At 36.9% G+C, this 25,247-nt stretch overlaps 1 protein-coding gene across 2 annotated transcripts in view; it reads right to left on the reverse strand.

Annotated features, from left to right (window-relative positions):
• SEC62 (SEC62 homolog, preprotein translocation factor) overlaps nt 1-25,247 on the reverse strand; it is a 31,006-nt gene that overhangs the window by 4,141 nt on the left and 1,618 nt on the right. For both annotated transcript variants that reach the window (XM_025375086.1, XM_025375085.1), the window contains exons 2-7: nt 17,551-17,659; nt 16,218-16,323; nt 10,898-11,102; nt 10,558-10,650; nt 7,234-7,294; nt 4,758-4,877 (exon numbers count right to left, since the gene is read on the reverse strand). In XM_025375086.1, the coding sequence (XP_025230871.1) occupies nt 4,758-4,877; nt 7,234-7,294; nt 10,558-10,650; nt 10,898-11,102; nt 16,218-16,323; nt 17,551-17,659 (694 nt within the window). The remainder of the gene's footprint in view (nt 1-4,757; nt 4,878-7,233; nt 7,295-10,557; nt 10,651-10,897; nt 11,103-16,217; nt 16,324-17,550; nt 17,660-25,247) is intronic.

A 25,247-nucleotide genomic window follows, 5' to 3' on the forward strand; every position in this document is an offset into this window, starting at 1 on the left:
TATTTTTTTTTTTTTTTTTTTTTTTTTTTGAGACGGAGTCTCGCGCTGTGTCACCCAGGCTGGAGTGCAGTGGCGCGATCTCGGCTCACTGCAAGCTCCGCCTCCCAGGTTCACGCCATTCTCCTGCCTCAGCCTCCCGAGTAGCTGGGACTACAGGCGCCTGCCACCTCGCCCGGCTAGTTTTTTGTATTTTTAGTAGAGACGGGGTTTCACCATGTTAGCCAGGATGGTCTCGATCTCCTGACCTCGTGATCCGCCCGCCTCGGCCTCCCAAAGTGCTGGGATTACAGGCTTGAGCCACCGCGCCCGGCCTACCTGCACATTTCATACACCTTAAATATGAATATTTAAATCCTGATTAGTGCTGAGCGTGGTGGCTAAACCTCTAATCCCAGCTACTTGGGAGGATTACTTGCGCCCAGGAGCTTGAGGCTGCAGTGAGCTACAGTAAGCTATAATTACACCACTGCATGCTTGAAAACAAAACAAAAAAATTCCTGACTAGTTTAGCAGCTATCACAGTATTCTAGGGGCACAGCATGTTGCTCTGAACTTGAGGTCACAATGCAATAACGTCACTCGGAAAAAAATTACTTCTTTTTTCCATCTGGGTGTTGTTTCATGGATATACACTTCTGATTTATGCACTTTGTGATATTATGCTTCAATACACATAGCAATCAGTTGGGAATTTAAGTATTCATAAGATCATGGTGTAGGAAAAGAATAAAATAAAGAGATGAAAAGGTGTTTAGGAAGGAAGCCTTTAAGAAGGAAAAGCAGGGCTACATCCTACTTTCCAAGTCTCTAGGCCTTTTTGCCTTTGTAAGGAACTTACTTCATAAAAAAATATTAAAATTATATTTTCTACACATTTATGACTATTTTCTATACATTTGTATAAACATGAATAAAATACCATATAGGTTTGCTAGTACATACATGTATATACATTACTACTTCTGATTTAAAAGAAATAAAAATGAAAATATTTCTGTGGACCCCTATATGTAACCTTGGTCCAAGGCATGTGTTTACTATGCCTAAAGGATATAATTAGCCCTGGATAAGGAATCCCAGTATTAAAAAGTTTCCATCTTTTAATCTTTGTTGTCTTATTTATTTATTGAGGACAAGGTCTTGCTCTGTCACCCAGGCTGGAGTGCAGTGGTGCAATCATGACTCGCTGCAGTCTCACCTCCTGGGCTCAAGCAATCCTCCCACCTCAGCCTCCAAGTAGCAGGTACATGCCACCATGGCTCCGCTAATTTTTGTATTTTTTGTAGAGATGGGGTCTTGCCATGTTGCACAGTCTGGTCCTGAACTCCTGGACTCAAACTCCCAAAGTGCTGGGATTACAGGTATGTACCTATCATCTATTTATCTAATCTCTTTCTCTCTCTCATCTGTCTTTTCTCCCTCTCTCTCTACCTACCTACCTATCTACTTTCATAGACAGGTTCTTGATATGTTGTCCAGGCCAGTGTTGAACTCCTGGCTTTAAGTGATCCTCTCACCTTAGCCTCCCGAGTAGTTGGGATCACAGTTGTGAGCCACTGAACCTGACCTTTTTGTTTTATTGATTAGGTAAATTATTTAATTTTTGCTTAAAGACCAATCCTCTCAGTATTAAGAAAAGTACAATGTTAAAGAAAGCAAGATCACTTAAACACATAAGGTTTATTCTTTTATTTTATAACACTGTATTTTGACAAAACTGTAGAAAAATGGAATTTGAATTTTAAAATTTTTACTAATGAGTTATTACAAACCCCAATATTTAGTTTTCTCTGAATTTACCAATTATGTAGAGCGAAGTGATTTTTCCTGTTTTTTAAAAGGTCATGATGATTATGTGACTGTTACAGACTAATCAATTATGACAGGATTTTTGGTTTTTGTTTTCTTCAGACAATTCTGTCGCTGTTTTCATATAAAGCCTGAAATAAGCTAATCTATGTGTCTTCCATATTTTGCTTTGTATAAATGGAAGAAAATTGTTCTGTCTTGACTTTTAAAAATAGCTATTTTTATTTTCACAAGAATATAAGTATTCTGAAAGACTCCTGTACATATTAGAATCTTTCGTGGTATAAACAGAAAAGGTAAATATGCTTAAAATTATGATTTAAGAATAAATTCCACTGATAAACAGAGATAATGAATTTAAGGAGGCTGTACATTTTTTTCTCCAATTATGATGCAATGATAGGTTTTACAGGATTGTAAGGCAGATGGTTCATAATATGAAATCTTGTATCAAACCAAAGAAAAAGCAATACGGAAATGGCACAAATAAAACCTAATTTCTTATCACATACAAATGGTATGGCAGAATGCTCATGTTTTACAGTTTTTCGCTATGTGGCACTACATTACCAAGAGTGAAAAGGGAAGAATTATGGGGAAGTTGTGACATGTACTATAATAACATTCCTACACTAAAAGTGACAGTTTTAGAAAACTGCCAAAGGTCTTATTTTAAATGGCATTATTAACAATGCATATTCAAAGAAACGCCAAATATAATTGTGACCAATACACAATATTTCAAGACCCTGACTCTTAAAAAAAAAATCAGCTAGGCATGGCAACATGCTCCTATAGCCCCAGCTACTCAGGAAGCTGAGGTGGGAGGGCTGCTTGAGCCCAGGAGTTTGAGGGCACAATGAGCTATGATTCTGTCATGGTACTTTACCCTGGGCAACAGAGCAAGACCCTGTCTCCAAAAAATGAACATATATATAAATATAGATATAAATATATATTAATAAAATATATATAAAGACTTCAAAGATAATATAAAAGAAATATCTAATTATTTGAAAGTATATTTGGAATTGCATTTTCTAAGAGAATCAACATAAAAGGTTGGTTTGTTTCCTGGTATAATTCAGAAGACTATTTGGTTCATAATGAATATTTAAATCCACAGCATATTTACAATGAGAATTTATTTAAAGAGACTACTGAAGAAACAATATTTTAAACAGCAAAACTATATAATAACCATAAATTATTGTGAACACTGGTTTAATTTAAAAATAAGCAAGTAGAGTAGTTCTATTCAGTGGAGCTAAACCTTTGCTAAAAATTTCCAAGGAGTTTCTAAATTTCAGGAATTTGAAAGGCAAAAAGCACCAATTTTATTATGTCTAATGTCAGATCAAAGTTTATGACTTTTCCTTCTTGATGCAGGTATTACACTGACACTAAATTCAAACAGGCTTAGATATTATTTCTTGGCCTACAAATGTGCCCGTGTTCCATGCAAAAGCAGGAGGGGATTTTTCTGCTGCTAGAGGTTACTAAGCCAGAGAAAGGAGGCTGGGCACAGTGGCTCACACCTGTAATCCCAACACTTTGGGAGGCCAAGACGGGCAGATCACCTGAGGTCAGGAATTCGAGACTAGCCTAGCCAACATGGTAAAACCCCATCTCTACTAAAAATACAAAAAATTAGCTGGATGTGGTGGTATCTCAGCTCACTACAATCTCCGCCTCCTGGGTTCAAGCAATTCTCCTGCCTCAGCCTCCGAAGTAACTGGGATTACAGGCTCATGCCACCAAACCCAGCTAATTTTTGTATTTTTAGTAGAGATGGGGTTTCACCATGTTGGCCAGGATGGCCTCGATTTCCTGACCTTGTGATCCGCCCGCCTCGGCCTCCCAAAGTGCTGGGATTACAGGCGTGAGCCACCATGCCCGGCCCTATATTGCTTTTTAACTATGAAAGATGGCCGGGTGTGGTGATAATCTTATGATCCCAGCACTTTGGGGGGCCAATGCTGGAGGATCAGTTGAAGTCAGGAGTTTGAGACCAGCCTGGGCAGAGTGATACCCTATCTCCCCCACAAAAAGCCAGGGATGATGGCATGCACCAGTAGTCCTAGCTACTTGGGAGGCTGAGGCAGGAGGATTGCTTGAGCCCAGGAATTCAAGGCTGCAGTGAGCTATGATCTCACCAGTGCACTTCAGCCTGGGTGACAGAGCAAGACACTGCCTCTAAACGAATCAACTATGAAGGAACCCAATCATCCAGAATTGTGGAAAATTCATTTACTTAGGTTTTCCTATTTGATTTTTAAAACATTAACTCCTTATTGCATCTAATATTTTGGTACCTGGGTGAGAATTAATGATTTTTCCCCAAATGGCAAATCAATTGTTTAGAATAATTTATTAAATATATGCATAGATTATTTGGGTATTTCGTTTGTTCTAAGTCAAAATTAAAAAATGTTTTACTGAAAGTATTATGTCTAATAAAAGATCTACCATTGCAAAAATATTAAAAGCCTTTGCCATAACTAATTTTTAAAGCACATCTATTTGCAGATTAAGATACAATGTATGGTATATTTCAAAATAATTAAGTAAATTTCAAATGTGTCATAATAAATGATAGGCAAGAAAGGTGATAGATATGCTAGTTATGTTAATTAGCTTGAATTAAACATTCCCCATTGTACACATACACCAAAACATCACATTGTACCCCATAAATGTATAATTATGATTTGTCAATAAAAAATCTTAATAATTAAAAAAAATTTTAAAGATGTATTAAATCCTTTTTCTGCAGACAGAACAAATCTTATCAAGCCTGAGTTCTGAGATTTGACTCAGAATGTAGGACCAAATACTTCTTGATTTACCTCCATTAATTTTTCTTAAGCTTTACTGAAGTTCCAAATTATAGTCCAACTGCTCAATAGCAACCTTCTTGAGGTCAATTTTATGATAACAATACTTACCAACAGCAAGGAGAAGAATACTGGCTACAAAACAGCCTGCACCCACACTGAGGTAATAAACACCTACTCTCATTTCTGCTGGCCAAAGGGGGAAGAGGGTGGCTGCTATTACTGCAATCACTGGAACAAGAAATGACAAAGTTAAACTTTTAGAATAAAAACTTAAATGGTATGGCTGCAATAACAGAAACATATCCCTGGGGGAAAAACTGACAAACATAAACACATTGAAATACAAAATTGCCATTTTTATAGGTAAAAAATGGTCAATTATGAGGAATTTCATATTGTTCAACCTAACATTTTATACTGTTCTTAAACTAGGAGTTTTTATTAGTGTAAATTACATATAATTAGAAAAAAAGTGCTATGTAGAAATTCAAAACTGTTACCTCCTTAATTTATCAACTGTTCCCATTTTCAAGCTATATCTACCTTATTTAAAAAATATTAAGACATCTGCCTACTGAGTAAGGGAGCTAAAAGAAACAACAGAACAACAAACCCAACAAAAAATGATTCCCAAGACCCCTCTCTGGAGATTCTTCTTCTGGGGTGGAGCTCTGACATCCACAGACTGAAAAAGATTCCCCAAGTGATTCCACTACAGATGTTTTTTTGGTACTTAGGGAAACTGTTTACAAGTATCTCCAGTTTTTTTGCAAGTAAAGTGAGGACACAAGAAATAAGTACAAGAAATCAGAAGCCTGGTTATTAGGTCTTTAGAGTAAGACCAGGATTAAAATTCTAGCTCCATCACTAATAAGCTATGTAACCCTGGGCAAGTTACTTAACTCTTTGAGACTAAGTTACCTTATATTTAATAAGTGTCTGTTCCTATTTTTCAAAGGTTGTTGAGGATGAAATGATATATTGTATGCAAAATATTTAGCAAAGTGACTAGTACTCTAGTATAAAAGAGTTATTGTGCTTTTTGAAACAGGGTCTTACTCTGCCACCCAGGCTGGAGTGCAGTGGCACGATCTTGGTTCACCACAGCCTCGATCTCCCAAGCTTAGGTGATCCTCTCACCTCAGCCTTCTAAGTAGTTGGGACTACAGGTGTGAACCACCACGCCTGGCTAATTTTTTGTAGAAACGAGGTTTCGCCATGTTGCCCAGGCTGGTTTCAAACTCTTGGATTCAAGCCATCTCCCTGCCTTGGCCTCCTAAAGTGTTAGGATTACAGGTGTGAGCCACTGAGCCCAGCCTAAAAGAGTTATTTTGAATGGGATCCTATGATACCATATTGACCAAGCTTTTAACTACTACCTATTTTTTTTTTTTTCTATTTGTTAAATCATTCTTTCCCCACAAAACCTCCTGGAATATACACCGTTAAAAAAACAAATCAACTGTAATCCCAGCAGTCTGAGACAATGAGGCAAGTGCCCAGGAGTTCGAGACCAGCCTGGACAACATGTTGAAACTCCATCTCTACAAAAACAATACAAAAATTAGCTGGGTGTGGTGGAGTGTGTCTATAGTTCCAGTTATTCAGTAGACTGATGTGGGAGGATCACTTGACCCCAGCAAGTCGGGCTGAAGTGAGCCCTGACTGTGCCATTGCATTCCAGCCTGGGTGACAGGAATGAGACCCTGTCACAAACAAACAAATCAAAAAGTATAGAGAAAATTAAGTCTTCATCTAATTCTTATTCCACTTCCCAGAGGTTAAGTACTATTAAGCTTACCTGTATTCCCAGAGACTACCTATATATAATTAACTAGTTACAGAGACTTTTTTCTAAATAAGTAAATGAGCTTATATTATTCTTACTCTTCTGTAACTTTCTTTTTTTTATCTATTCTAGGTATAATACCTTTGCACATGTACATTTGTGCAACTGTGATTATGGCATAGGGTAAATTCCTTAAAGTGGAATTTATTAGGTCAAATGGTATAAGCATTTCAAATTTGAAAGATATTTGCTAGATTATACTCAGGTATAGTCTAAAGGATTTGGAAAAAAACAGATACTGTGTCAATGCACACACTTCGTGCAACTGTATGGGAACAGCCATGGAATAAATTCCTAGAATTGCTGGGTCATTGCAGACACATATAAAATTTCAGAGATACTGACAAACTGTCCTTCACAAAAACTAAAACAATAGACATACCTATCAACTGAGAGTGCTGATTTTTTTCTAAGACCTTTAAAGTCAAGGTTTGCAAGCCTCTCAATCACTACAGCTTTAATTTGCATATATGAGTGTGATTAAGTATCACTCATGATGACTGGTCACTGTATTTATCTGTTAACTACCTTAACCATTTTTCTATCAGTTTGTAAAGATCTTTGTTTTAATGTGTTTCAAATATTTTCCTTTATTATTCACCTTCTGACTTTAAAGTATTTTTAAAATGACAACTATTTTATGTTAAATTTAGGAACATTTTCTTTTATAGTATCTGCATATTGTTTTCTAAATTTTAGATTGCACTTTAAAGCTACTAACATCTCACTACTTACCAAGAATTAATCCCATGACAAATGTTTTAAAGTGAACTGGGTCATAGATCCATACATACACCTAGAAGAATCAAGAAACCTCAGTGCTTAAAAGTTCTAATGTCACATTAGAAAGTAATGCTTAATTCTACATTTTAGGTCCCCTAAAGCAGTCATCAACCTCTTAACGTATGAGAAGTACTTTCTAAGGTAATACATTTCAAAGATCTTTCCTTCAGCAGCAGTGGTTCTTCTGGCACTAGAAAATGATTATAGAAAAACTATAAATTCTATAAAGCACTTAAGTAAATTTGTATGTTCTTACATACATTTAAAAATTTGTTTGGCCGGGCTTGGTGGCTCACGCCTATAATCCCAGCACTATGGAGGCCAAGGCAGGTGGATCGCTGGAGGTCAGGAGTTCGAGACCAGCCTGGCCAACATGGTGAAACCCTGTCTCTACTAAAAATACAAAAATTAGCCAGGTGTGGTGGTGGATGCTTGTAATCCCAGCTACTTGGGAGGCTGAGGCAGGAGAATTGCTTGAACCCGGGAGTCAGAGGTTGCAATGAGCTGAGATCACACCACTGCACTCCAGCCTGGGCGACACAGCAAGACTCTGTCTTGGGGGAAAAAAATTGTTAATGTGTGCAAATCATACCTTATTCAAACAAAACACCAGCAACTGTCAACCTTAATTTGCCCCTAATGTAATGATGAACCAGTTTGGGATAAAAGCACAGTTAAGATAGATTCCAGTCAGGCCCTATCACTGATCCAGTATCTCTCAACTCCACCCTTTTCTCTCCTGATAAGACACAAAGAACAATTATTAAAGATCATGCTTGGTGAACATAGTTTCTATGACTGCAATAATTTCATTGCCCACTCTTCCATGGAGTGCCCATAAGCTGGAAACCACTACTTCAAAGCTTATGACGTAGTGGTTCCTTCCTTTTATCAGGCTATTATTTTATACAACAGAAATTTACTTCATTCAGATCGGAACTCGTTTGATCATTCATCCACAAAACTCAGTTTTATTTCTTAGTTTCTATAAATAACAGTACTCTTCCCTCTTATTTCTATATTGACCAGAACTCTTTATTGTCTTTCCAACTTGGTTCTTCGATTTGTAACACCAGAGGTTCCACTTTAACCTCTTATTTTACTCTGCCCACTTCCTTGGGAATCACATCCACAGACATTACTTCTGCCAGTTTCCATTCTAAAAAAACCATGTTTTTTAAAAAAAGGTATTTCACAACTTTAAAAGTTTTGGAGTGCATGCTACTTTCTACAGAATAAAATCTAGGCTTTTCAGGATAGCAAGCACCCATGCTTTTGCTCAGGCTGCTTCCTTCCCCAATAGACCTAAACTCCTTCCTGGTACACCTGGCAATCTGCCAGTCATCTAAGCTCAAGTGTCCTTTAGACCCTTCTTATCCTTCCTGACTAAATTAACTATTCCTAATTTGTGCTCTCACACCATTCATGCTTACCACACTGTACTATACTAATATGTTTAAGTGCCTGTATCTTTGCTAGATCATAAGAGATTTTATCCTATTTATCAAGCTATTCCCAACACCTATAAAAATGTTTAGCACATAGCTGATGCTCAATGTTTAACTGAGGGCATTTGAGCCTTCACATTAAGAAAGACCAAAGGTTTTCTTTTTTTTTTTTCCCCTGAGACGGAGTCTCGCACTGTCGCCCAGGCCGGAGTGCAGTGGCGCAATCTCAGCTCACTGCAAGCACCACCTCTTGGGTTCACGCCATTCTCCTGCCTCAGCCTCCCGAGTAGCTGGTACTACAGGCGCCTGCCACCACACCCGGCTAATTTTTTGTATTTTTTAGTAAAGACGGGGTTTCACCGTGTGAGCCAGGATGGTCTCAATCTCCTGACCTCGTGATCCGCCCGACTCAGCCTCCCAGAGTGCTGGGATTACAGGCGTGAGCCGCCGCGCCCGGCCAAGAAAGACCTACAGTTTTCTATTACAATGATTCTTAACCAGGGGTTCACATCAGAGTCACCTGAGGACAGTTTATTATAAATATATAATCCTCCCCCACAATCCCACTTTAGATAGTCTCATGCAAGTAAGAATTTCAAACACATAGCCCTAGGAGCCAGGACTTTACAGATGTAACTTTTGTATAGGTATAGCAGGAAGGGATATCCTAAAATTCGTAACAGTTCAATGCCCAGTATATAACTCATGTTTATGTACTGGTGAAGTGACTGAATTAAGCAGTCTTTATGGAAGGCTACCACCATACAAATCTTCCATTATAAATGATAAGCACAAAGCATCAAGTAGTGTTAAAAATTTTAAGCCCCTCAAGTGATGTGTCTGACTTACATTCTGTAAGAGATAGAGACTTGTACGTATCTCCTATTCTGCTCTTTTTTTCTTTGATAATAATGGAAACCCTACATTTTAGCTAGGCAAATAATCACCCTGTATAAAAAGTGCATTTCCAAGATTTTACTTCTCATATGCATGACCATGTGACTATGTTCTGGTCAGTGGAATTCAAGCAGAAATGAAATTGCCAGCTTTCTGGACAGTGTACTTAAAGTGGTCTCCTTAAAGAGGAGACATATTCTTCACCCTCCTTTCCTCTTTTTGATGTAGATATAAGGTTGGCAGTTTGGACCATGAGGTAACCTTAGCTAGAAGCCTCAGACAGAGGAGAAAAGAAGAGCTGGGATCCACCATGGAGCTGACGTATCTGTACAGCTTACCTATAGATTTCATTGATGAGAAAGAAATATGCATCTATTTTGTATTAAGATGCTTTTCTTTCAGGTTTCGGCCAGGCGTGGTGGCTCACGCCTGTAATCCCAGCACTTTGGGAGGCCGACGCGGGTGGATCACCAGGTCAGGAGATGGAGACCATCCTGGCTAATACAGTGAAACCCCGTCTCTACTAAAAATACAAAAAAAATTAGCCAGGCGTGGTGGTGGGCGCCTGTAGTCCCAGCTGCTTGGGAGGCTGAGGCAGAATGGTGTGAACCCGGGAGGCGGAGCTTGCAGTGAGCCGAGATCGCGCCACTGCACTCCAGCCTGTGCGACAGAGCGAGACTCTGTCTCAAAAAAAAAAAAAAAAAAAAAAAGATGCTTTTATTTCAGGTTTCCTGTCACTCACAGTAAAATCTGACTTTTAAAAATCTAAATCAGAGAAATTATTGACTTTTAAAAATAGAGTAGCTTTTATTATATATTTAAGTACATGATAAGATTTCTCAAAATTTTTCCTTTTATTAGTGAAGGCATCAAACATGTTTCTAAAAACTCCTATAGAAAACTGAACTTCTAGTTATAGGCTTACTCTCACCTCATTTCCATCCAGAAAAACTTGATCATCATGTGGCTCAAGTTTGAATTTTTTCTTAGTTTCCTTCTTTTTAGGAGTTCCTGGAGTTTCTTCCTATGAAAACACAAGTTGAATAGAAGAAATAACACTTACAAGCAAGCAAGAAATGACGTTCATACAGTCAAAAAATTTTCACTATTTGTAACACAGAAATAAGAATTCTCAACCATGGTATTTATAATAACTCTAATATAGTTATCTCAGGTGGGTATTGCATAATATTTAAATATGTTCATAGGCCAGTAGTGATCATGTGCACATAATGATTTTTAAATTTTTCCTTAATTTTGAATTAACTCACCTTTTTGGGTTCTTCCTTTTCACCATCTTTTTTTTTCTCTTTTTCTTTTTTTGTCTTTTCATCCTTTATATTTTCTTTCTTGCTCTTTTTATCCTCTTCTTTTCCACTTTCAACTTTTCCTTTATCTTTTTCTTTCTTTATGTCTTTATCATATTTCATTTTCATTACTTTTAGGGCCCGGTGAAAAAACTGCTTCTTTAAAAGCCTTTGGGAAAAACAGGTATGGCATTACACTCCCCATATAGATATAAACTAAAAAGCAAAAATATCAAGACCTGAATAAAATAAGCAAAGGAAGACATAAATTAGCAAACATAAGAGAAATTACAACTAGTATGCCCGTGAAAAAGTCGTCAACGCTACCACTAAATCAAAAAACTTCACAGCCAATTATATAAAAGTTGTCAAAACTCAGTGATATTCAATATAATTTTCACTTTTAATGATGTAACTTAATTATAAAAGAGATGATAGATTTGAGATTATCCGTATAAAGACTCTTTCTGGGTTCATTTAGAGTAATCAAGACTCAGCTTCACTTTATGTTAAGTCTCAAATGCAAGAGCTGACATAATAAAGAATGGAGAAAATAAACAGTTTAAGAAATGTTAACAGATTAAAAGTGATGATTTGATTGATCCAAATAATGTCTTTTCAGCTCTCTTCGTGTTCTTTTTTCTCCAAGTACTTCACAATTCAGTCTGACACTGTAATAATTATCTTCAATTAAGTAATGATTAAATATACTAAGATGAGATTTTTGGACTCTGAAAACGACTTGCACAGCATCAAATTGAAAAATGTGCAATATATTTGGCAAAACATGATGCATTCCTGATATCACTACTTTCTCTCTAAATAGATTGTTCTTCTCTCTTTTTAGCAGTTATTATTATATTTCATATTCTCACCTTAGGGCCTTCACACTAGCTGTTCCCTTTCCTTAGAATGTTCTTCCCCCAAATAAGCATGTCCTTTTGTTTCATTCCCTCACTTTCTTCATTTTCCCTCAACCACAACTACTCTGTTTAAAACCTAAGCCCACCTTCCCATTCTCTCGTTTCCTGTTACCCTATCCATAGCACTTATCTTCTAACTCACTATGTAATTTGTTACAGTTGTTTGCTCCTTCACTAGACGGTAAACTTCTTAAGAGAGAGAGAGATCCTTGCTTTATTCATTTTTTATCTTACCCCAAATTAAGTCAACCTTGCTTGGTAGTTTCTCTTTAACCTTATAACCCTACTCAAGAAATTGGGTTGCCCTTATTTTTGTCATCTAAAAGTCACTTTTTCAAATCTCATGTTCTAGTTTCAGAATTCCTGACTGGTTTCTTCATTCCTGCTTTGATAATGTACAACTACCACAATACGATCTAGAAGCTAGGTCTCACCATCACCACTGGTGCCTGCTAATGGTGACTATCTAGCTACCTTTCTACTTACACCTCACTGGTGCCTGCTCCAGCACATCGCAGCACTTGTTAACTAGATGCTTTCTTCCTGCCCAGATAACCACTTCTTTTTGTCATTGTGTTCAGTCCCCTGAAGCACCTGTGTTTTACCTGCCTGGCTGGGCTTCCATCTGCTCCCCAATTAGGTCCAGCCTATGAGCACTTCCACAAAGCTAATTTCTAGGTTTCCTCATTTGGCCCATACTACTTATTCAGAAGACCTATTTTTAAATTCTGCAAATATCATTGTGCAAATGTTCAAAGTGCCCCCTAAAATACTAATCATATCTGCTATGAATATATATACATATATAAACAAACAAGAATCTGAAATGAGACCTTAATGATTAACTACTTAGGAGTACAAAGTGGGATTTAAGAATAGTAGTGGGATATTTGAAAATGAAGTGCAGTCTTGTAGTTTTTACTCTTCTTCAGAATGTCTTACAAAAAAATCTGTAATGAAAATATGTTCTACTTTTCTTTGTGCACTTATGTGATTTCCAGATTTCCTATCAGGAACATTTATTACCACTACAAATGAAAATAAAAATACATCCTGTTTATCATATGTTAATTGAAAAACCAGCATTTTATAATGCAGCTCATATACATGTCCATATATTAAGAGTACATGTGTACACATACAGGTACCTGAAGTATATATTCTCAAATGGTAATGTGGCTATCTATGAAGCAACATTATCAGTAATTTGGATTTTCTTCTAAATCATTTGCAACATTTCCCATTTTCTTAAATTTACTTTATTGGAAAAAAATTATTCTTAATAAAGAAATAATTAAAAAAAAAAAACAATGCAACTTTAGTAGAAAAAAGCCTTTTCCGCTAGGCATGGTGGCTCATGCCTGTAATCCCAGCACTTTGGGAGGCTGAGGCGGGTGGATCACAAGGTCAGGAGATCAAGCCCATCCTGGCTAACACGGTGAAACTCCATTTCTACTAAAAATACAAAAAATTGGCCGGGCATGGTGGTGGGTGCCTGTAGTCCCAGCTACTCGGGAGGCTGAAGCAGGAGAATGGTGTGAACCTGGGTGGCGGAGCTTGCAGTGAGCCGAGATCGCGCCACTGCACTCCAGTCTGGTGACGGAGCAAGACTCCGTCTCAAAAAAAAAAAGAAAAAAGCCTTTTCCCTGATGAGCAGATACAGAAGGCAATAGAAACAGCAGGATCATCTGCTTCTGTCAACTTTCCTGCACTGCTGCCCACCCCCATGAAAGAAAAGTAGACTATTAACTTTCAATTAAATTATGTTGAAAATAATTTCACAATTAGGTCAAAAGGTGAGACTGACATTAACATTTGTGTAATATCAGAGCCTCCGTTTGGCTTTAAACACATGGTACAGAACACATTACTAACATAAAGCTCTCTGACATTTTTACAGAACTACTCAAACTTTCCTATCTCGGTGTGTTCTATGCCCTTTGCTTGGAATGAATTTCCTTTATTCTCTTGTTTGTTGGGTAATCACCTATTTATGTTTCAAAATTTACTTGAAACATTTTCTGTGTGATGTCATTCTTTGTAGTTTCACCATCTCTCTCTTCCTTATAGAACACACCACATTGTAATTAGTTATAAATCTTCCCTAACAGATCAGAGTATGTTCTGATGTAGGGACCAAGTCACAGTCATGATTGTATTCCTGGAGCCTAAAATATTTAAGTGGTTTAAAAATAGCTCTAAAAAGTTTTAAAAATTGCTTCTGTATTTTTTTCCCTCACCTCCATCTTTTTTCAGATTTAACAAACATTTATTAAATGCCAGACATGTTGGGGACTTTCACCAATGTGGCAAAGGTGGGTTTTTATTAAGTGCTCACACTGTGGTAATTGTTATGGAGTTACAATAAAGTATAAAACAGTCTTACAATTGTTTTCAGATTTAGCTGGGAGGAGATTTAAAAAAAAAAAAAAACACATATGTAGCAATTCTGAAATAGTTAAGGGCCAAACTGGGAGGTACTAATGTGATAAACTCAGACCTTTAGACACAAAGGCTGATGAAGGCTGGAGGGCCTGGGGAAGAGTACATGGTAGAGGAAGGACCTGAGGGATTTGTTTGTGATTTTGAGAGGCACATGGGACAGAGGAAAGAGAACCATTTAGGCAAAGTGGTAAGTTATGATAGGAGAAAGACCAGAAGAGAAGATGAGTGTGGCATGTGCACAAGACCGAGGACGACATAACTGGATTGGGGGTAAGCGATACAAAGTCTTGTGGAGACTTAACCTAATATGTATGAGTTCATTCGTGATATAGCCCATAAAAAGGTATAGATCACATTAGAAAAGATTGTTTTATCATCCTACATTTTCCTATTTTGTTTTTCCTCAGACTCCCTCATGCCACTTAGCTGCTTCAGAAAAACTGACAGTATTGGAGGATGCCAAAAAGAGAAAAAAAGAAACTGGACAAGAGTCCCTTTGTGATTTTGTCTGCTACTGGGCAGCAACTCATGAGGACTGGCCAACAAGACTCTACGGTTGTATTAGAAGTGGCTCTGGAGACCTTAAAGTTATGCTACTCTCATTTATTTTAGTGCAGAAAGGACTCAATCTGACATCAGTGGGAAGAGCATATACAATGAAAATCGAGTATCTTTGGACACTCTCTGTACTCAGGTCTTTTGAGCTTTTCAAATAACAAGGTACCAAAACTCCTAAAAAGCCAAAAAATGTGGAATCACATTGGCCACTCTACTCAGAGATTTGGGCTTACAGATCTAATAGCTCCATTAAATGCATCTTCATTTTGTTGGAGGAGACAGTATTTGTATTTTTAGTAGAGACAGGGTTTCACCGTGTTAGCCAGGATGGTCTCCATCTCCTGACCTCGTGATCTGCCTGCCTCAGTCTCCCAAAGTGCTAGGATTACAGGCGTGAGCTACTGCGCCCGGCCGAAACCTATTGTTTCTAAAAGGTCTGTTAGTAACCTCTAGTCTTTGGCAACTAAGAATTTTAAGAAATATTCAATAATGCTTTGACTTGACAGCTTAAGAAACCAGGTGGTGAAATAGTGGTTTTTAAGAGGGTTCTTAGGTGGCTGATACTTTAGGTGCCATTAAATAAAATATTAGTACACATAAAATAATCTAAAATCCCCAAAGATAAGCTTTAGTGTTTTGAAAACAAAATTTAGTTAACATATATTAAGAAAATGCTTAGTATTAAGTAAACCAAGAAAAAAAGAAAAAAATGGAAACAAAAACTAGCATACTTCTTTCCAAAAGGAAGGTGACTTTATCTTTTAGGCAAACCACTCACCATCAAAAGTTTTTTCAAAACAGAAAAAAATCTATTACGAAAAATACATGTACATTACTGAATTAGCTGTATTTCATCTTGAAATTCTCAGAAAAAGACAAGGTAGATGTTGCAGCTGCCTTGATTTTAGAAGAAATACTACATTAGCAAACACTGAACCAAATAGGAAAGGGTATGCGGCTTATGGCTCAGAGTGCAGGCACTAAAAAAATTGCGGTAACACAGCTAATAGGAATTCCTGCAAGTTTTGAAAAAAAGACTCCCCAACCAATTTGCTCTACAAAAGAAAGAACTTCCTTTTCTACTGTAGGCACTGGTATATGATTTTTGTTGCTGACCCTTCAGTAGGGCTCACAAATATATAAAAGTAATAAAACATAAATAAAAATTATATATAGTTAAAAGTATAATAGTCTAATACCAAACACATTTCCAGAGGTACCAAAGAAATCAGGTTACATGTGAAAACTATATTTGAGTTATGTTGTAGTATCACTACATTTAATGATGTAAGGAGCTTCAGGACTACGAAGAAAATTTAAAATTATTATGTTATTCTTCACTAAGACATAAACAGTACCTGTTACAGTAGTCAACCACAGACTCCCTGGTTGTAAATAAAGCTTCCTCTCCTTTCTTGGCCTTTGCCCACTTTGAATCCAAAAGACAATCCACTGCTTTTGAAGCTGAAGAAAAAATTCATTATTTTAAATTTAGTATACATGGGAATTTATGTCTATCTAAATAATATTTTACAAAGTGAAATTTCAACACTCTGGCAACAAAAAAGAAAACCAAACTCAACAGAAAATTAAATCTAACATGATCATGATTAATAGTTCCCCAAAACCTCAACTTGTGAAATATATTAAGTATCTTTTAAAAGTAATGTTGGGAAATAATGGCATTCAGAAATACCAACTAAAGCAAGATAAATTAATGGGGAAATATTCAAAAATTTAAAATATCTGTATGCAATTATCACTCTTATTAATCACAAGCATATGTAGATAAACCAAAATATTCTCTGCTCCCTGCAAGTAATAAAAATTCTCATCAAGTTTTACTCTAATACACTGAGGAAGAAGCTCTGTCAACAATCTACTGCTGTCACAAGAAACAGCTAAACATACTATCTGAAGAGATTAGCACATCTACTTTTTTAAAGTTATAATGAATGTCAAATCATTAATAACACTAAAGAGAGAGGCGATAAAGGAATTTTCCTCTCTACTGGCAATTTAGTTTTTTTTTTCTTCTAAGAGACAGGTTCTTGCTCTGTCACCCAGGCTGGAGTACAGTGGTGGGATCATAGTTAACTGCAGCCTCTAACTCCTGGGCTCAAGCCATCCTCTCACTTCAGAGGCACATGCCATCATACTCATCTAATTTTTTTTGTAGAGATAGGATCTCACTGTGTTGCATAGGCTGGTCTTGAACTCTTGGCCTCAAGTAATCCTCTTGCCTTGGCTTCCCAAAGTGTTGGGACTATAGGTGTGAGCCACGACACCCAGCTGCAATTCACTTTTAATTGATGAGAAAGGCAAACTCAACCCCTACTTATAAGCTCTGGTGTTATAAATGACATCAGCTTATAATGACATTGTTCGGGGGAAAAAAGCCAAAGCCCTTAGTTCCAAGTACACATACTATCTAAACAAAAGGTAGTATTTTAAAACACTGAAAATAAATCCTATTTTAAAAAATTTCCAACAATTGTTATTAGAAAACATGTTTTTTTTTATTATAGACATTTTCAATCATAAAAGGGAAGAACAGAATAATCAACTGCCATATGCCCATCACCAGAACAATCACATTTGGAAAGCACTTTTAAAACTTCTACATATCCCAAACGTAGGTTAACTTCACAAGATATGTACACTAATATGATTTTACTGATATAATCCTACCAATAAAATAATCAACCCGGTGACCCATCATATTGGTGGACTTTGTTGGACAGTTGAATCGAAGATACTTGGCCACAGCCTTCTCTTCTTTAGATGGTTCACCAACTTCCTGCAACATATGAATATGAATTTAGTATAATCATTTACTTGAGAAATCCATGTGCTGAAGAATAATTTACAAATCTATTTTATGAATCTTTTCAAGTGGAGTACAGGCTTTGCTTTCAAGCTTTCCCTGGAGCAGAACTGATAATGTGTTCAAAAGACAAACTGGAGATTTAAAGAAACTACATTTTTCAAATGTAAGTTGATAGAGGCAAAGCCTTTCTGCTTCTCGGCTTTGACTATGAGGCATTTGAGTTGTTTTTTCCACAATGGTAACTACTTTGTACCAGCTCACTTTCATTCTTATATGGTCTTTTTTTTTTTTTTGAGATGGAGTCTCACTCTGTCACCCAGGCTGGAGTGCAGTGGTACAATCTAAGCTCACTGCAACCTCTGCCTCCTGAGTTCAAGCAATTCTCCCGCCTCAGCCTCCTGAGTAGCTGGGATTACAGGTGCCTGCCACCATGCCCAGCTAATTTTTGTAGTTTTAGTAGTAACAGGGTTTCGCCATGTTGGCCAGGGTGGTCTTGAACTTCTGACCTCAAGTGATCTGCTGGCCTCGGTGTCCCAAAGTGCTGGGATTACAGGCATGAGCCACTGCTGCTGGCCTATAGTCTCTTTTTATAAGCCACAAGGCAGTAATTAAAAAGATAAGAGTTGCTAGTAGTGAGTACCCAAATGTCAAAGTAAGTAGAAACAAATGTCATAAATAAATGTTAAAATAACAGCCAAAGATAGGTACCCTGAACAATGGACAACAGATCGCAGGAGGAGTTCTCAAATTAATCAATGACAGCTGCCCCAGTGTGGTAGCCATAAGAACTACTGAGACAATGACAGTTTGTATTCTCTTTGCTTTCCCACTGTGGTTGCAGATACTAGACACTCCTGGGACTGTCTTTCTCATATTCTCTTCTCCAGTAAGGATGAAGCAAAAATAAAAAATGCAAAAAGAGATATTACTATCTCATTTGAAGACGTGATTAACAGAAGTGCACTGACAAAGAGTTGTTTTGGAAAGGCCGTTTTAGTCTTTCTCTGCTTTCTTTCTTCTATACCTTTTCCCAAATTTTCTATTATTTTCTTTATTGTTTCTCATTCCCTATCTTTCCTGTATTCCCTTTCATTCTGAAATTCTTTGACAATTCCTCCTGTGAACTTATCTTCCCTGCTCACGTACTGAAGACGATGAAGGCTGTCTATCTTTGAATACATCTTATGTATAAACTTTCAAAAGTTGTCTTATTGCTGTAAGCAACTGAAACAAATGCACTGTTCTTAATTACTGTCTTTAATTACACGCTTAAGCACAATACACAGAACATTCAATATTTCCAGCAACATATAATCTAAATGTGAATGATTTCAGGAAGGTCTGCTTCTTTAAAGAATAAAATGCCAAATAATAGTAAAAAATTATCTGGCAAGAATCTAAGATGCCAAGAATTAATGCTAAACACAGTTGTTTCAAGCGAAAAAAATCTAATGATGCAAAATAGAAAAAAGAATCTATCCAACTTATCTATGTCAGGTTTTTCCAAAGTTAAGATAAGTCTGAATTCAGTTATGTTTGAGGAAAATAAAGAACAATCAACAAACCTTTAATTTCATCCCAAAAAGGAATAATGTGTTAGAGGAAGTGGAGGTTTGTGTTTTGGTTACTGAGTCTCCTGGCAGCTACATCTCTCATTTCTTCCTTTGTATTTCCCAAGTCCTCTACTTCCAGTAGCCAATTACCTGTGTAAGATCATACCAGTGTACAATTTCTACAGTCTGCAACTACCAGCTGTGGGCTATTTGTGGAAATAAAAATTAAAAGCCCAAACCACTCAACCCAAAAGAAGACTACTGTAAAAATCAAGTATTATGAAATTAAAACTTTTATATATGAAAATATGTATCACAAAAAGTAGAATCTTTTTTGTTTGTTTGTTTGGTTTTTTTTGAGACACAGTCTTGCTCTGTCACCCAGGCTGGAGTACAATGGTGCTATCTCAGCTCACTGCAACCTTCACCTCCTGGGTTCAAGTGATTCTCGTGCCTCAGCCTCCTGAGTAGCTGGGATTACAGGTGCCCACCACCATATCCAGCTAATTTTTTGTATTTTTTGTAGAGATGGGATTTTACCATGTTGGCCAGGCTGGTCTCGAATTCCTGACCTAGGTGATCTGCATGCCTCAGCCTCCCAAAGTGCCACGATTACAGGCATGAGCCACCACACCCAGCCAAAAAGTAGAATCTTAAAAAATGGCAAATTAAAAATTTAACACTCCAAGTTCAGGGACATCTACAAGATTCATAATGATTTATTTGAGGTTGGACTATAAAATATACTTTCTGATATAATAAAAGGCAAAAATTCCTCATTAAAATTTTTGAAACCATACTAAAATATATTAATATATGTTGGCATCAGGTATATTAAATGGTAATATTTAATTATGTTTGTAAAATACACTACACTTCGCAGAGCCTCAATTAGTAAATAATATTCTATATATCCATACATCTGAAAAAGTAATACTATAAAAGTTGAAAATAATACTATAAATGGTTTATAAAAACCAATTCTATTATATAATCACACCACACATGCTCAATTTTTTCCTCATCTGATACATCTGTTGTCAACTTAAAGCTGATCTAATTAAATAATTTGTTACTAGGAGGTGCTTGATTAAAAATTGTAGGGGAGAAGTCTGAATAAACGTGACCTGTTCTTTCAGACTTACAGAGTACTTACCCTATCATCTTTGGATGCTACAGTTAACAGCAAAGATTTGCAAGACATATGATATGTACACTCTATTACATAACTATTAGAAGCAGTAATTATTATTTCACAAAAAGAGAGGCAGAAAAAATATTTTTGAAATACACAAAGTAGGATGGGTCGGGTGGCTCATGCCTGTAATCCCAGTACTTTGGGAGGCTGAGGCAGGCAGACTGCTTGAGCCCAGAAGACCAGGCTTGAGACCAGCCTGGGCAACATGGTGAAACTCCTTCTCTACTTAAAAAAAAAAAAAAAAGAAAAGAAAAGAAAAGAAAAAAAGAAAAAGGTGGTGCACATGTGTCATTCCAGCTACTCAGGAGGCTGAGGTAGGAAGACCATCTGAGCCCTGGGAGGTTGAGGCTGCAGTGAACCAAGATCATGCCACTGCACTCCAGCCTTGGCAACAAAGTAAAAGCACACAAAGTAGGAGTGAGATTATCAATGTGGACAGGAACACTGGAAGAGGAAGCTAAATTTTGAAAGATGAACCAGTTTTGGGTAAATTGATTGAAAAGCCATAAATTATTGTGGCTGAGAATGACACAAAATTGGCTGTAGTAGAGACAAGCTAGGAAGTATTGGGAGATTAAGTGTGTAAAAGTAGAATAAAGAGTCATCAAGGTAGGTGGGGAAATTTCTACTTTATTCTGTAAGCAGGAGAAAGACCACTAGTAGTTTCTGAATAGGACATAATTAGAAAAATGATTTAGACATGATTTGGTGGCTGTGTGTAGGATGAAATGGAAAAAAATGCATAAGGCAGGGAAACGGATGGAAGACTACTGTAATATCCAAGTAAATTGTGGTGTGATACCAGATTATAAGTGGGAAAGAAATTTAGATATTTGAAACATTTCAAATGTAGAACAGATAGAACTCAATGATAAAGGATAAATAAAATGGCTAGGTAAAGATGTCAGATTTCTAACTTTATCAACAGAGGAAATTTGGGAGGAAGGTAATTGTAGAGAAAGACCGTATCAAATTTAGGCATGATACATATATACTCATACTAACACTCAATAATACTATTCCTGAATACAGACATAAATATACTAATCTACTTACTGCTGATAGAGGCATCACATGTAAAATCTGATTAAATATTAGGATACATAAAAATTGAGAATTACATATTACACAATAGGGAATCTGATACGTATGCACAAAATTTAAAAATCTCATTTTAACAATTAATTTCAAGTTCACCAAACTCTTCCAAAACTCCATCCTGTCCTTTGTAAAGGCACTACCAAGTGGCAATGAAAGGAAGAGAAAACACGGACTTAGATAATCTCTCCCAACTAGACACAGAATTAACTTGTTTATTGATACTTTCTTAAAGTATTGCAATTTATTAACTTATAATAACTTATCCATATTGTAGACTGCCTTCAATGCAACAATATAGTTTGTGCCATTGCTTGGGCTTTGAAGCCAGAAAGACCAATTGCTGTAGAAGAGTACCATGAGAGGCAGGGCTCAGCGGCTCATCCCTGTAATCCCCACCACTTTGGGAAGCCGAGGTGGGCTGCCTGAGACCAGGAGTTTAAGACCAGCCTGGGTAACAAAGTGATACTCCATCTCTACAAAAACTTTGAAAAAATTAGCTAGGTGAGGTGGTGCACACCTGTAGCCCCAGCTAGTTGGGAGGCTGCAGCCAGAGGATCACTTGAGCCCAGGAGTTTGAGTCTCTAGTGAGCTATGATGCCATCACTGCATTCCAGCCTGGGTACCAGAGTGAGACCTTGTCTCTTTAAAAAAAAAAAAAAAAGAAAAGAAAAGAAAAGAAAAGATAAAAGAGTACCATGAGAACATGAACAGATAGTTGGGATTACAAGCACAAGCCACCACATCCAACGTGCATGGAGTCTTCACTTTCACTGTTCTCCTGATATAGCATAAGGGAGTACAAAAGTTTTACCTTCTTTCTGTCTATACGTTGGACCACAGTACCTCCCCTCTTTTTCTTTTGATGTAAACAGAATATTTTTGTAACTTTCCTAGAAGACTTCTAACAAAGTGAAGGCCTTTTGGGAATAGTAGCACCCGCTAATAAAGAGAAACCAACCCATCAATCTTCAAATGAATGCAGAGAACTTCTTAGTTCAATGAATGAACACAACTGTCTTAAAATGAGGAAGCTAAGAGTCAATAAATTTAGGCTGAACTGCTTTTCCTTTCTTTGCACCCAATACCAATACATTGGGTGTTGTAACTTAAAATCCAAAATTATTTAAATTGGAAGTTTGGTTAGAACACTCTTATAAAATTCTTTAATAAATACTATGTTTTACTTTAAAATACAGCAACACTAAAATACTATGATAAAATAGAGTTTGCCATTTCTAAGTTATTTTAGTCAATATTTAACCTTTTTGAGAAAAAAATAATAGATCAAGAGTAAATATGCCACAGGCATCAATCTTACAGAATTTGTGATACAGAGGAACTTTTAAAAATTACTACACCCAGGCCGGGCGTGGTGGCTCAAGCCTGTAATCCCAGCACTTTGGGAAGCCGAGACGGGTGGATCACGAGGTCAGGAGATCGAGACCATCCTGGTGAACACGGTAAACCCCGTCTCTACTAAAAAAATACAAAAAAACTAGCCAGGCGAGGTGGCGGGCGCCTGTAGTCCCAGCAACTCGGGAGGCTGAGGCAGGAGAATGGCATAAACCCGGGAGGTGGAGCTTGCAGTGAGCCGAGATCCGGCCACTGCACTCCAGCCTGGGCGACACAGTGAGATTCCGTCTCAAAAAAAAAAAAAAAAAATTACTACATCCAATAAAAATTAGCTTAGCTGATCTGTCAACCATGAACTCAGCAAAAAAGAAAAAGGCTTGGTTCAAGCAGCATAAAATATTTGTGAAAAATGCAAATAGTAGTTTAACAATAAAATCTGAAAGCTGGAGGGGACCTTAATCTTTAGTAACACAGTGTGCTATACAAATAAAGCTGTACAAGAGTATCTAGACAACAGCAGTACCCTTCTGTAATAGCTCCAACTCCCTTCTATTGTATTCTTTCCTTAGCAATGGGTTTGCTAAACTGCAAAACCCTCCATTAAGTCTTTGGGGGGAGTTTTCTGATTTAGGACTGGCTTCTTGAGTTCCTTCTCTTCAGAATATTCGGAGTCAGACATCAGACCTGTATAGCTGGCTATATAGTCCTAAATTTTCTCTTTTCTTCCCTGTCCTGAAATTAAGCCCATAAGCCCATAATATGTCAAGGTTTTATTGCTTGCCAGGAAGACAGATGGGTGCAACAAAAATAACTAATGGAGGGTTATAAAAGTTCTAAGAATTAGCCATTTAAATGTCTCAAAACTCAACTGGATATTTTACATATAAGCAGAATACTGAATGGGACGATTCTCTTTAGCAAGGACAAGTCATGTTAAGTCTTTACGTTGTACAGTTCAATAATAAAGAAGTCAGGATTAAAGTATTTCAGAGCAACTTATTTTTTATCTATTGTGACACGGAAAGAGTATTTAGTTGGGAATCAGAAGACCTGGTCTAAATCTGGTTTTACCATCTTGATTGATGATCCTGGATTAAGTCACAAAACCTCACTGGACCTCAGTTTATCTGAAAAACGAGGGTGTTGGGTAAGATCAGTAAGCTGTAGGATCACCACTCTGCTTTCATGTAAGACTGAATTCATGAAAAAGGCTTCCCAACAAATCCTACTAGATCCTTTTAAACTCTAAAATTTCTTGATACCAGGATTGTAAATCAACTACTGGTATGCAGCAGCACATTGTTCATCTATATGTAGTTACTGTATGAGTACATGTAGCTCACTTCTGGTTTTCAGTGACCAGTAATGTGAGTCCAAGAAGGAAATGTGACAACAGTCCTCTTGCTAGAAACTTCAGAGGGACACGAGAATCTGAAATTACACTGAATTACACAGAAAAAGCAAATTAGCTACTTTTTTTTTTTTTAACCCTGAACTTACCTGTTTGTATCAAACATTTCTCCCCAATGTGCAAACTACAATTAAAGATCACTGAATCACTAAACGTAAACATCTTTCTGAACATAAAACGCCAAGCAACAAATGACAGAAACTCAGCTGGTATTACAGACTTTTTTGCCTAAAAACTCCACAACAGGATCTTTTTTGTAAGTTAAACTCTAAACTTTTCATTACATTTGATCTTTTTATCACAAGTGATTACAGAGCTTCTGATTATCTGGAATGATAAAACTGAGGTATTTTCTAGGCTAGTATATTTTGACAAGTGTGTTAGGCTGCATAAAAGTAGTACTCTAAGATCTCTCACAAACATTTTACACAGCCATGTAGAAAATTTCAAGGACAGAAAAATAAATGTCACTTAATTTTGTGTATGCCAAGTAGGTTTTTAATAACTGATCCTCAAATAATAGAAAGTAAATAGCTATACTCTACATAACTCCCAACCTAACAGTTTATTTACTGAATAGGGGGTTGCTAATCTTTCTTCAGTATATCAAAGAGTACTTAACAAAAAACAAAATAACAATCCAATCTAAATCCTTCATCCTGGGTAAGGAGTAGAATAGAAGGAAGGGGTTATGTGCCAAATACTTTTAATAACTTTTAATAAATAAGTTGACTCACCTATTATTTTCACAGCAACCTTAAAGTTTTTCTTTTTTCTTTTTTGAGGTAAATATCCCTTCTTACACATGCAGAAAGTGAGGTAAAAATTAACTTGCTCAAAGTTACTCAGCCAATAATTGGTGGAGCTGGGGTACAAACAGGCAGTCTGGCTCAAGTTTGAGCTCTCTGCCACTGTCACATTACTCCACAGCCTCTGTTTAAT

Source organism: Theropithecus gelada, chromosome 2, assembly GCF_003255815.1.
Source record: "Theropithecus gelada isolate Dixy chromosome 2, Tgel_1.0, whole genome shotgun sequence".
NCBI lineage: Eukaryota > Metazoa > Chordata > Mammalia > Primates > Cercopithecidae > Theropithecus > Theropithecus gelada.